Raw genomic sequence first — 13,233 nt, 5'->3', positions numbered from 1 at the left:
CTATTCAAACATAGGTAGTGGGCTTTTTAAGAGCTGAGTGGCAGTTGAGTACTTCTGAAAAACAGAAGTACTTTTCAGGAAATTTTTTCTTAAAAACCTAGACACAAACAGGAAAAATATTCATAAAGCCTACATATATTGTTCCTTTCATGATTACCTTGAAGTAATTTTGAAATAAATAATTTGATGTAAGGTACTGTAGGAAACAGGAGATATATCAACAGCTGTAAATTTTCAAGAATGTGGTCTTGTAGAATGGCTTTGATACTTGGGTAGTATGATGAGATCTGCCAAGAGTGTGTTGCTTTTATTCTTTAAAGTATTCCAGTTGTGAGGAATCACAGCTCATGGTGTGGTGGTTAAAACTGAGGGTGAACTCCCTCTTTTTTTGTAGCTCCTATTTGGACTTCATTGTCTCTCAGGGTAGCTACATATATTCTGTATGGATCCCAAACAGCTGAGATTGAACTCTGCAGATGAAGGGGAGTTACATTTTCTATGTTGCTTCGGATACACTTTAGGTTTTTGGGATGTTCTGCTTGATTTAAGAGCCTGTGTGGTTCAGGTTTGCTTTCTTCTCTATCCAGTATTATGGGGCCCACAGTAGGTAATAATAAAATAATCACAATGGTTTATTTCTGGGGGACAAAGACCTGGAGGAATAGAAGGTATTAGCATCTGATTCATGCAGGAGAAAAACCCTAGGAGGGGTGGGATTTCCTTAGGTGACTCATTCTCTGTTTTACTCTGTAGCTAACTAAAAGAAAAAAAATCTTAAAAAACACTGTGTAGTCAACGATCTATTCAGGGACAATTCTGTATGTCACTTTTGCTAAGATCTTTTTATTGTGAGTATAGGAAATTTTACTTTCCTAGAATTTTCAAAAATTTACCTTTACAGAGCTGACCAAAATATACATGCAGAAAGTCCTTAAGGAGAATGTTTTCCTGCTTGTCCTTTCCACCCCAAGATAGAAAGCAAACTGAAAATCAGTTTGGCATTTCTCATCTTGAATTTTGGATCTTGTAGCTGATGGATATTTTGTAGGAATTTGCCTGTACACACATTTCAGGCTTTTGCCTGCTGATGACACATCTGCCTGGAGCTGAAGCTGTTCATTGAGGACAAATGGACACTAAAACATCCAGAAGTGAAGGTCAGGCTGTGGGGACAATAAAAGGGTGGCAGTGTGGATTACTAGATATTCATGTGGGTTGAAGAATCATCCTGACAAGTCACGCAGCACAAAGGAGGGTGTTAAATCCTGTTTTGTCTCCTCTTGCTTGTTCACTTTGCCAGAGAGAAAGAAACAGAGCACACAATGCCAAAAAAAACCCAAAATGCTCTGGCCATGCACACAGGTAGAAGCTGATAGTTGAAATACAACAAACTTCTGTTGTCTGTGATTTAAAAATCTGGGTAGTTATTTAAAATTCCTCTAGTTCACCAGAGCACTGTTAAAACAAAGTTCATGAAAAGCTATTTTAGCACAGGAGAAAACTCATGGTTTCTTGAGAAACTGCCCTATCTCACTGAATTGTGTGAAGCATGAAGAGAAGGGTAGAGCTTCTTTTGATCAATATCCATTGTAACATCAGAGAAAAGAAGGTACTGAAAAAACAGGAGCTTTTTGTTCTTCATTGGTGTCCCCTCCTTACTCCTAAGGAGAAGTTCTTTTATTTCTCCCTTGTCAATTTAAAACCTAAGCCCCTCTTAGTAACAGGCTGCCTAGCACATCAATACTTACATTACAACCCTGTTCATATGCACACTTAGGTAAACCTTAAACATAGGTGTGCTGGCACACAAGCAGATACAGATGTTGTAGCTCTGTGGATGTAATTGTGGACAGCTTTGTTTCACTGGGTAAGCATCAGAAGTAAATCTCACTGGCATCATCCCCTCTTGGCTGGGAATTTCAGATCCTTTACAGGACAGACTTACATTGCATTCATTAGTAACATGTCTTTAATGATTCTAAAGTTTTAGACTTGCTCTGTGCCTCTGTAACGCTGAAAACACCCCACAATGGTAAGAGATAGAGACACAAGAATTCAGGAGTCAAAAGGAACTCTGCTAGCTGGATAGTGTCCCCTTGTGAAAGATGGAATTTTTTTTCAGGGCATAAGTGGCAGTTGGCATTATGCAACCATTTACATCTTTGTCCACTCTCTCCCTGCAATCTCCTTGATGTTAAGAATCTTGCCATACCCAGGTGGAATCTTGTGTTGTGCTTTTATTTCTTCCTCCACCCCCTTACCCAACTCTTAAACTTTCTTGTGGGTGGAGGGAGAAATTGGGATGATATTCCAGAGAGAATACATCACCTTATTGCTCATTATTCATCTCTTGACTTCAAAGGGTATGAATTTTCCTTCCCATCCCCTTTTAGACTGTTTTGTTCCTGCTGTCAGCGGGAGCGCTGCTCATTATTTGAGGTGCACAGCCCACTCTGTCTTAGTCAATTGTAGCTGCTCTTGTAAAGATTCTGACTCTGAACAAGGCGGGTGATCTCCTGGGAGGCTCTGGAGGTGCCATTGTTGGGTTTGTGGTACTGTTCTCTTCTTTGTACTTTATTTCTTAAGAACAGCACATAGTTAGGGTTGAACTCCATGGGATGTAGAACTCGGCTGCTTCTGGAGTGACTGAGGAAGTTCAAGCCACTTAGCAAATCCAAGGACTGCTGTTCTAACACTTTATTTCTGTATTTATGTCTGAGGCTTGTTATCTAGTGAAATCTCTTGTGCAACTGGTCTCTGATTATTGGGAGTGCATCTTGTGGCCAACAGTGAAAAAGCCCAGCTCTCCCTCAGGCTGCCATTCCAGAGCATTTCTTTTGCTTTTTCTGTCTGCCTTTCCACAGCATGCCCTTGAGCCTTTTGACAAGGTAAATATTAGCACTGGGAACCTAATTACCTTCCCTTTGTTTATCTCTTGTATGCACATGGCTGTTCCTTCTGAGGCTCAGATGGTGATGGGATATTGAGAGTAGCAGGATCTTGAGTTCTCCAAATTAGGCAGATTCACAAATGTTTGCAATATTGCAGCTAGAGGGAATGCTTTTCATAAAATGGTCTAGAAAACATGCCTATACTGTAATTTGTAATCTCTGAATATAATTTTCTGTAGCACTGTGCTGTGTTAAGTCTAATGAAACAGGACCTGGGCCTTGCCTCAAAGGGGATAAACATCTAAGCAGTCCTTTTACAGACAAAAAATTAGGAAATTGGACACAAGAAAATAATTGGAAACAAATAAATGCACATGCAGCATATTATGATAGTTCAAGGGTGTTGTTTTCCCAAAATGGTGTCCAGAAAGAACTGTATGTCTTTTCAGTTTTCTGGGGAATGTTAGAGGAAGAGATGCTCAGCTGCAGAAGGAAGGAAATTCCAGGTTAGAGAGGCCTGTATGGAAGAAAGCATATAACAGTGCAGAAGGACATGGAGATAAAAATATAGAATGTCAGTAAAAGTGTATGACTCATACTGCTGTAGTAGCATAGTGCAGAATTTATTTGCAGAAGTACTGAACAAAAACCCTATGGTATACTATGCTGCTTTTGCAGATAGTTTTCCATAGCTGCTTATTGTTTTATGCATCTCCAGCTTTTTTGGAGACATCACCAAATTGTGCTTCAAGTTCATTTTTTTCCTGCTTTTTGTTAGGACTTTTGTTAGTTGAAGAGTTAAGTCCTCTATTGAACCTTGAATGCAGCAGTTCTGTTTGCTGGGTAGAGATGAGTTAGATTTGTTTTTAATCATGTAACTAAATTTAGCCAGCAATCTGCATTTTAAGGCATTGCTATTAAAAGTCTAAAAGTGAGATATGTATCATAGTTTGAATTTAAAATAAGCCAGAGGCACAGCTGGTGAAGCAGTCATGACTCTCTAATCATGAGTGGAGGGAAATAAGGAGGGAATTTTCTCACCTTGCAGGATGAATGCAAAGTCTGATAGGTCCTGTAAAATCCCAGCTTTGCCCGCAGCCCCCTTCTCCAGCTTGGTTTAATGATTGCATGGATTTCATGACATTCCTCCACTTTCTTTTTTCATCCAGGATGATATATCTGTATGATATCAGAAGTATGAACACAACTGCACATGCATTTAAGTTTTTCCTCTGGTTTATTCAGAGCTTTGTGTGGTACTTTATATTTCCAGTCTCTCCTCTAAAAGGAAAATGGCTAGTGTCCCATGGAAAACCTGAACCAGAGACAAGACTTCCAAGGCATCTGGAAAGTCCTGGAATTTGCCACATTGAAGGTTATTATTCAATCTTTCAAAGCAGTGGAGCATGCTGTTAAGTGTGTGAATAATCCCATTAACAGAGCGTTGCCCATCTCGAGACATAAGTTGTTGTAACTATGGAAGCAAAAAAGGAGGAGTATGCCTGGTTTTTAGTGAATGAAAGTCAAAGCTGTTTAGATGTTTAAAGATGTCCAGAGTGCTGGTAAAGATGGATCTGTTGGAAACGTGCATGACAAATTTAGCATGTCATGGAAATGGCAAGTTATGCCTAGCCTATCATATGGAGTATTAAACTGACTTAACACAGCACTGCCTTCAGCAGTGTTTCTTGGTGTAAACTGTTGCCAAAGGGAGCTCCCATTCTGCACTCTGAGGATTTGAGTCTGTGTTAGGCTGTTACAGCCCTGGTGACAGTCCTGGTGTCTTCTCTTGGTGAGTCTCACACATCCTCAAAGCTTCACCTGCTTAACGAGTATTTTCCATTATATCCTGTGTTCATATAGGTCCTTGGGTGTTCAATATTTTGATATCACCAGGAGGCTCTGAAAGGAGACAGGATGATTTTTTTTATTTTTTATTTTTTAAATTTCACAGCAGTGGGAATGGGTCACAGTGAGAAGCCATTTGTTTGCTGGATCACAGATGATGTGAATCTGATCGTAGTGATGTGAAATCTTGTCAGTTTGTCTTGCCCACATGCCTGTGGTTAAATTTGATCACCAGGTTTAGGGATGTAGCTTGGGCTGGCAGGAATCTTTGGCCCTCTTGATGAGTGTAGGAGTTCTAACTGGCAAATCCATGGCTGTTACAGGAGGACTGGTGATGCCCTTATGGTTCTCTTCCTGTGGCACTTGTGGCCTTTTGTTGCAGGTTTAAATCTCTTCACAGAGTGCTTGGAAACCCTTGTAGACTATTCTGAACCAGCTGTGTATTGAAGCCTGTGACTGCAGAAAGCTGTAGAAATATCTCTAGTTTTCTATTGCTGTCAGCCCTGAAATGCTTTTGCTGCTTTGTTTGAACTTCCCTGATGAGGCATGACCTCAATACTGTGCATAGATTTGTGTTTTACTGATACATTCTTAATAGCTGTTATGAATGAATATGGAAAAAAATTCAGGAGTGCCCTGTTATATGAAGCTGCAGCAGTTTGTAAGGAGGTCATGGGAAGAAGATGTGTGAAGAGATGTAGACAGCTCTGGTATGCTGAGCTCCTGTGTTGAAAGGATCAGGGGGCCATTTAAACCTTTGTCAGGGCAGATTATCCTGTGTTGTACTGAAACCATGCACTGGTGCAGGTGCTAGGCTGCAGGTGTGGGGATGCCTGGTTTCCAGCTGCTGAATCAAAGCTGTCTTCATCCAAGAAGGAATTTAGGGATGCATGGATGGGTGGATGTTTTTCTGTTAGGTTGCCCTGCACAAGTGCTATTTCTAGGCAGATGAGGAAGTATCTCAGAATGGGTCAAGGACATCAGAGGTTTTCTGAAGGATTGCAGAGATCTGTAGATTTGGGAGAAGTGTTACACTGTGTAGGGCAGAGAGGAGGCAAGAGGCAGCCTCTAAATGTCAATTTTTAATGCCTGCTCCTGTGAATTTTCATGTGAAAGGAAGCATTAAGAATTTTTTATATAGAACTTCATATTTCAGGCCTGAGATTAAGCATTCAGTGTGAATATCCAGAGTTCATTTGAAAAGTAATCATTAATGCAGCCATGAACTGAGATAGCCTAGATGAACTCTTTCATCTAGTATTTATGAAGGAGAGTTCAAAGCTTGCCTTGGTACCAAATAGAGACTTCAAGGAGATAACACTAGTGCATGTTACTATGTTAAAACAGGAAAATTGATATAAAGATAAATCTGAGTCTAGTGAAAATAAGTAAATTTTAATGTACCTATTTGTCTGTTGTGTTTTACTGAGAAACAGCCAACCTGTTTTTAGAACTAATATACTTATTTTTTTTATTGCTAATTCTTTCCACTTGTGGCTGAGCAGATTGATTAAAAAAGTGCTAAAAGGGAAAAATGACATGCTCTGCAGTCTCAGTGGCAGTAGAAAACAGCACAGGAAAAGCTACACTGTCAGGCAGGAAGCAACTAGAAGTGCTTTATGCAATGATGCTGGATTTGCAGTACTCTGAAGGCTATGAACTTGTAATTTTGAGGACATTCTCAACTGTCTGTGCTTTGTAATACATGAGGACAGAAGGATGATGTGAGGAAAATGCAGAGGAACCTTTCAGAGAGTGGTTTGTATTCAAGCCCTTGAATATGTACGTACCTTCATCTGTATTCTGTGAGGGACCTGAGCATGTGTTTTGGGTGATTTGCTGCTGTGTGTACACTGATGCAGACTGCTGTGTCTACAGTTCAAAGAGCACGAGCAAACCAGATCTGCATCATCGTGTAGAATCCCAAACAATGTAGTGTACTGTTGTTTGTCTTGTTTACTTAAGAAGCTGTCAGAAAGTTTTTTTTCTTAAAAATCTTCTCTCTTGTGTCTTTTTTCCAGCTTTCTGAGCTCCTGCACTGTGCAGTTCATTCAGGTTGTAACCTGGAATAACACAGGATTCATGATTTTATATCTCTTACTCCTTAATTCCAAATGGTATTGAACCCTCTGGACTTTATTTGATGTAGCATTTGCCTGGTGAAAAAATGAACAGTTGCTATAAAGTCATCTGGGACAATGTGGATGTTCACAGTAGAGGAATTGAAATGCCTTTTGGAGGCACCATGCTCAGAGCATGGCAAGATCCAGGTCTTCGGAAGCGTTGTTAGTATCTTAGAAGAACTGGAAAGGCTTTCCAATATTGTACCATTCTTTCTACAAAAGCTGTAGAAATAACTCATGCCTTTTGTGTGCCCTCTTCCTGCACTGAGTCTGGTATGAAATACCACATTTTCTGATGCCTCAGCCGCTTCCATGGCTGATGTACTCTGTCCAGTTGACTCATCACTGTGTATGTTTTCCTGACTTCTAATTAAAATCTGTCCTAGTCTAATATTAGACCAACCCTCCTCATTATATCACCCTTCATTCTTAAGTAATTCATCCTGCAACCTCCTTACTCTGTATGACTAATGTCTTTTTCTCAAATATTCTTAGAACATTTTAAAATACCATCTATTTTATAAGCAGCACAGTAGCAATACCTCCCATTACAATTGCTCAATGCTTTCTGTCATAGCTCAGTGCTTTCCTTTCCTTAGGATTTTGACGAGACTTTAACCTTTGGCGGAATTTTCCATGCATTGGTGTTTGCCTCAGCCTGAAATTTCCACTTGAGACTGGGGTTTTTTTTGTTTGTTTGTTGAAAGTATAATCAGGATTTCATAGAAAAAGGCACATCTAAATCAGCTTCTGTTAGTTTCTCTCACAGAAAAGACAGATTTATGTACTTTGAGGGTTTTGTTTTTTTTTTTTTTAAAGGATCCCTGGGCAATTGTTTTTTGGCTGAAAAATAGAAATTATTGACTACTAGCAGGAATCTGAGCATGGGATACGGAATATTCAGCAAACAGGAACAAGTGTGGGGAAGGAGTATGTCTCAAAAGAACTGAGAACTGCATTGATGAGCAGTGAGAAGGAACTGATTGCTTAACTTTGGGCATTCAAGAAATTTGTCTTAAAAGCAAAAATTAATGTATCTGGCTTTAATATTTATAAATTAATGTTCTCCATGCTTGAGTACTAATAACCACCTGAAACCTGTTTCCCTTATTGTGGCAGAAAAGAAAAAGTTAATTGCAGTGGCCTGTGTTTGTAATCTGAAACATTTTACATTTATGTTTTACAGAAATAGTTTACATTCTGCTAAGGCTTCCGTTTGGTTTTGCATATGTAAGTGATTCTTTGCTAGCTTGTTCAGTGAAAGAAAATAGAATCTGTGGGTGGCAGGTGTTTTGTTGCAGCTAAGCATTGTTGCTGTTTTAATCCTTCATATATGCTTGCAGTCTTGAGTTGCACTGGAGCAGTACCCTGGTGGGGTGGTGCAAAGGTTCATTTTTGTTTTGTGTGTGGCTGGTGTTTCTTGTTCATGTCTGGGTCCAGACAGAACACCAGATTCATTTGAGGAAGGAGTTTTTTCCCCAAAAGGTTGAGTTGAGAGAAACCTTTGTTGCCCCTGTGTATGTTTAGTGCTGCAGACTCTGTGAGGATCTGGGTCTGCATTACCAATTCAAAGCTTGCCTTTTCAGAGGTCTTGCAGCTTGCTGATGTTTTTGCCTGTGGCACTTGATACTTTTGGCTTCTGAGAGCTGAAATGCTTTAATTCAACTACAGTTCTTGGGATCAATACAGCAATGTCTGGGTAGGGCTTGAGAGCCTGTGGTAAATTAATGATCTAACTACATGTTACAAAAATTCTTTCTGGCTTTAGATTTCATAAAACACAGTTTCAGTTCCTGTAGTTAATATAAAATAGAGCAGCCTGCTTATCCTTTCTCAGTCCACTAATAGGGTTCTGTACAAAGTGACCTGGTCTGATGTAAAAGCATGAAGCTTAGTGTTTATTCAAATTTGTTATGTACATTTTTGCAGCTGCAGATTTTTTTAGCAGAGATCTATATAAATTACAAAGTAAATATACTAACTTCAGAGCAAGCATGTTTTTTAAACGTCAAACTGTCTTCCTAATCTAAGATACACTGGTAGTTCTCTTAATGAAATTTATTTTTATCCTTTAACCTAACAAAATGTAGCTACTATGTTAAAAGGCCTCACTTGTATTAAATGTAGTATGTGGCTGTTTTCAGCTTTTCCCTGCACTGAGAGGAAGCTGCAAAGGAAAAAAGCTTTGTGCCCTTGAGAGAGAAGGACAACTAATTTTATCACTTAATTATTTTAGGGGAAGCATTATCAGTGAACTGAGGGAATGCATCTGAAAAACTTGCAGTGATTGGAGTGAAAGATACCACTGCCAGCAGATTTCCAAGGAAAATGCCTTTACTTCTGTATATGAACTGAGGTTTCCAGTTCATTTACAAAATGCATTATCACCTTAAACTCCACAAACCCGCAGTGCCCACCTGTGTCCCTATCAAGACAGTTTAACAGCACCCTAAGGAAAAGGGAGGTGTTCAGATTTCCAAGGGTTTGTGTTTTGGCATCTGTTTAGAAACCTCTCAGTTGTCACCTTTGGTGGTGTGACCATACCCCCTGCACCTGACCCCTCTGTGGGGCAGGGAGAGGTGTATGTGGTTGTGTGTGTGTGTGTGTGTGTGTGCAGCTGACTTGCTGGACTGGATGATATTTTCCCCAAATCCACATCTTTTGGCCTATAAATTGATGACTTGAGTTCAGCTCTGGAGAGCAGTTTGAGGCTTGGCTGAAGCGTGTACATAACTCAAGGTCACTGCAGGTTTCTTTCTGGGCTGGAATGTGGGCTGATGCTTCCAGTTAAAACCGAGTTGAGGACTTTACCTTCTGCTGTGTGTATATAACTTGTTAAGTTGGAAGCCCAGAAGGGACAGGCTTATCTGCAGGGACCTAGTCACTTCATTAAGACAATAAAGCTGTCACTTTGTATGATTTTTTTTTTTTTTTTATTCAAGGAAAGCAAAGGTAAGAAGGATATTTATGGATGCTATCCATACAGGAGAATGGTGTTCTGGATGTCAGTCCTGCAGCAGTGCACTTGGAATAATAACCCTTGGAGAGAAGGATGAGCCATATAGTGCTGATTTCATTTAAAGTTACCTTTCCTTGGCCAGTGTGTGATTCCTGTGGAAACAAACCATTTCCAATGCATTTCCAATGCTTAATGGCAGTTGTGCTGGTGCTCCTGACTAACCAGCTGTCTCCTGAGGACTATAGCTCTGCTAACAGTAGTGACTGAATGTAACTTCTATCAGGAAAACATAAAACTCTGCTAAATGCAGGTCATGCAATGAATTGTCTATGGCAAAGAATGGAAATAGAAGATAATTCTCTTTTGTGTACAAGAATAAGCTGTTTTGTTTCCATTAACCTAAAATATGTCCTTTGTTTAACCAAAGTGTATTTATTGTATGCAGAATATCCAGGTTATGCAGCTTTACTGACATGGTTTATTTACAGCCCAGGCCACTATTCAGATGTTATTCTGCTAGAAAACAAGTAAATGAAGAATGAGTTCATAGAAGTACACTTCATAGAAGTATAACATCATATCTTGAGCTAGTTTTTAATGTTTTTCTTTTGTTCTGTTCCAAGAAATAAGTTTTCACCAGGCTTTTGAAGCTGTAGATAAGATGCATTTACAAGTTCTGGTTTTGAATTGGCATCCACGAGTTTCAGGAACTTGGTGAATAAGTAATCTTGAAATGTGTTTTGTGCTTAGAAGCTGGCAAGGTGTTCACCTGGGGCAGAGTGGACTACGGGCAGCTTGGAAGGCACGTTCCTGGTGGGCAGCAGAGCACAGCATCTGAACAGTGCTCGGAGCTGTGGAACACCCCAGTTTCAGTTCCTTGCCTAAATGGAGCATCTCAGGTAAATAAGAAAATTATCATTTCTACCCCTTCTCTTTTCTTTTCTTTTTTTCTTTTTTTTTTTTTTGTGCATTAAAATAATCAGAACAGTTTCCTAATAGAGCCCTTCCAAATGCTGCAGCACAAGCCTTGCTTTCTCGTCCTGTAAATTTAGAAATTAGTAAGATTCAATTATTTCTTTCAAAAGGCTTTTGCATTCAGGAACTGATTTTTTTTCCTTGGTGGAATCAGCCTTAGTAAAAGATTCCAAGTTCTCTCAGGTATCAATGTGTGCAGGTGTAAGCTGTGCCTGCAGTGCAGCTGAGCAGAGGAGGTGGGACTTTGCCCAGGTGTAGCACTACTTTTGTCTGAAACTCCAGACCAGCACCCCACAAATCACAACTGGTGGTCTCTCTGATCCATGGGGAAGGCTTGCACAGCCATACAGTTCTCCTGGCTTGTACTGCAGCTGAGAAGAGTGGAAATTCCCAGTTCTGTGGGGGCAGGAACAAAAACTTGTGATGTGTTTGAGACATGTGGTTGATGGCTGATCCAGAACTTCTGCCACTAAGCTTACTCTTGATTTCTTGTGCTCCTTGAGAAGTCTCCAGTTTGAGTTGTAGGGTGAGTGAAGGAGGGGACGTGTTCGGGAAAGCAGAGATGGGGGAACAGGCAGAAGGTGGGCCTTGTTTGAGGTGCAGCTTTGTTGGCTTAAAATCAGATTAATGGTCTGTCCAGTTGCCACTCAGAATGTAGTCATCCAGGGCATTAAACTTTAGTGAGATATTAAAGAGAACCTGTGAAACTTCTGAAGAGTTGCCTTGTTCTAAAAAAGGCTGAAGAGTTTCAATCAACCAACCCAAAACTTCTCCAGCCACACGGCCCAAGTTGCAGAGGGCAAAGGCAGGGACAAGGAGAAGGAAGCACTGCTTACTTCTGGAGAAGACCAGGTTTGAGACCATTTAAGGAACCTGAAGGTGCACAAGTCCGTGGGACCTGATGTGATAAATCCATGGGTCCTGAGGGAACTGATACAGATTGGTCAGTCTCACCTGTGTTCCTGGCAGGATCATGGAACAGATCCTCCTGGAAACGATGCTAAGGTATATGGAAAATAAGGACAGCCAACATGCTTCACCACAGCAAATCTGGCCACCAGCCTGCAAATATGGTGGCCTTCTATGATGGGGTTATACAAATTGTGGATGAGGGACGAGCAATTGACATAATCTACCTGGACCTGTGCAAGGCATTTGACACTTTCCCACATGACATCCTGTCTTTAAATGGAGAGACAAGGGTTTCATGTATGGCTGACTCAGGATAAATACTGGCTCCATCTCTGCAGTCATGGGCTTGGGGTCAGTGTGGAGTGGTGTTCCTGAGGCACTGGTACTGGGGCCAGTGCTGTTTGTCAGTGACAAGGACAGTGGGATTGAGGACACCCTCAGCAAGTTTGTCACACACACAAGCTGTTTGTGCGGGTGACATGCTGGAGGGAAGGGCTGCCATCCTGAGGGACCCTGTGTGGGGCCCCAGAGCCCATGATGCTGCACTAATGTTTAGTCACTTTTAACTCCTCTGAGACTGAGCTTCCAAGACAGTTTTCTTACCTATTTTGATAGAGGTGTCCCTACTTTTTGTCATTAGTTATGCATAGACAGCTGTATTTGTGAAGCTGCTTCACAAATGTGAAAAAATGCTGTTTTTCATGTGTGCTGTGTGCAGTGTCTCAAGTACATTGTTCTGTTGTTTCTCAGACAATACAAAGCCAAGGCAGCTGCAGCTTTTGCACAGTGGAACTTACCCTTGGCAGGACAAGTGATCCATGAAAGTGAAGGGATGTATTCAGATAGATTCCTTGAAAAGAAAGAAAAACAACAATCTCATCTTTATTCTGCTGCCCTCAGCGCTGTTCCTCCTTATAGACCTGTGAGAGACCTGATTTGAGTGATTAGCAATGGCAGTGTTCTGGAGCAGACATCATTCTTTGCAGAGATAACAGCACAAAGATGACTTAAGAGGATCATCTGCATCCTAGGAGGAACTGTGTTGACGAAAAAAGGAAAAACAGATAATAAGGACCTAAATTGTTTCACTTCAAGATTACAAAATAATGCTAAAGCTAGAATTTATACTTGAAAATGCATTAAATTGCAGTATGTAGGCTATGTAGAGTGAGCTGTTCTTTGTTAAGACACAAGCTACTCCTTTTTCCATTTGTTGTCATGTGGAGATAGGATTTGATTTGAGAGCTGAATTGAAGGGAATATAGAGATGAGTTCTTTTCCATGTTTACCTTGAATTAACAATTCCAATTTTTGTGTTTAATGCAGAGAGACAGTTTAACAGTTGAGGATTATGACTGATGATTTTTATTCATGGTCTATTTTTATAAATCACTTTTAATGATTCAACTGAATTTTTGGCAAAGCTGTGGTCTGCTGATTGCCTCTGCACTTCAGTTAATATTGTTAAAGTCAAAGTGGAGAAACGAATCTAAGGATTAGAGGACAGTATAAAAGACACACGGGT

The 13,233-nt window shown here is 40.3% G+C and overlaps 1 protein-coding gene across 2 annotated transcripts in view; it reads left to right on the top strand.

The window, feature by feature from the left end:
- SERGEF (secretion regulating guanine nucleotide exchange factor) overlaps positions 1 to 13,233 on the top strand; it is a 140,604-nt gene that overhangs the window by 18,772 nt on the left and 108,599 nt on the right. For both annotated transcript variants that reach the window (XM_066551201.1, XM_066551202.1), the window contains exon 9: positions 10,572 to 10,720. In XM_066551201.1, coding sequence (XP_066407298.1) covers positions 10,572 to 10,720 — 149 coding nt within the window. The remainder of the gene's footprint in view (positions 1 to 10,571; positions 10,721 to 13,233) is intronic.

The sequence above is a fragment of the Molothrus aeneus genome, chromosome 6, assembly GCF_037042795.1.
Source record: "Molothrus aeneus isolate 106 chromosome 6, BPBGC_Maene_1.0, whole genome shotgun sequence".
In the NCBI taxonomy this organism is placed as follows: domain Eukaryota; kingdom Metazoa; phylum Chordata; class Aves; order Passeriformes; family Icteridae; genus Molothrus; species Molothrus aeneus.
The sequence above is the reverse complement of the archived record's forward strand: the minus strand, read 5'-3'. Positions and strand labels throughout refer to the sequence as shown.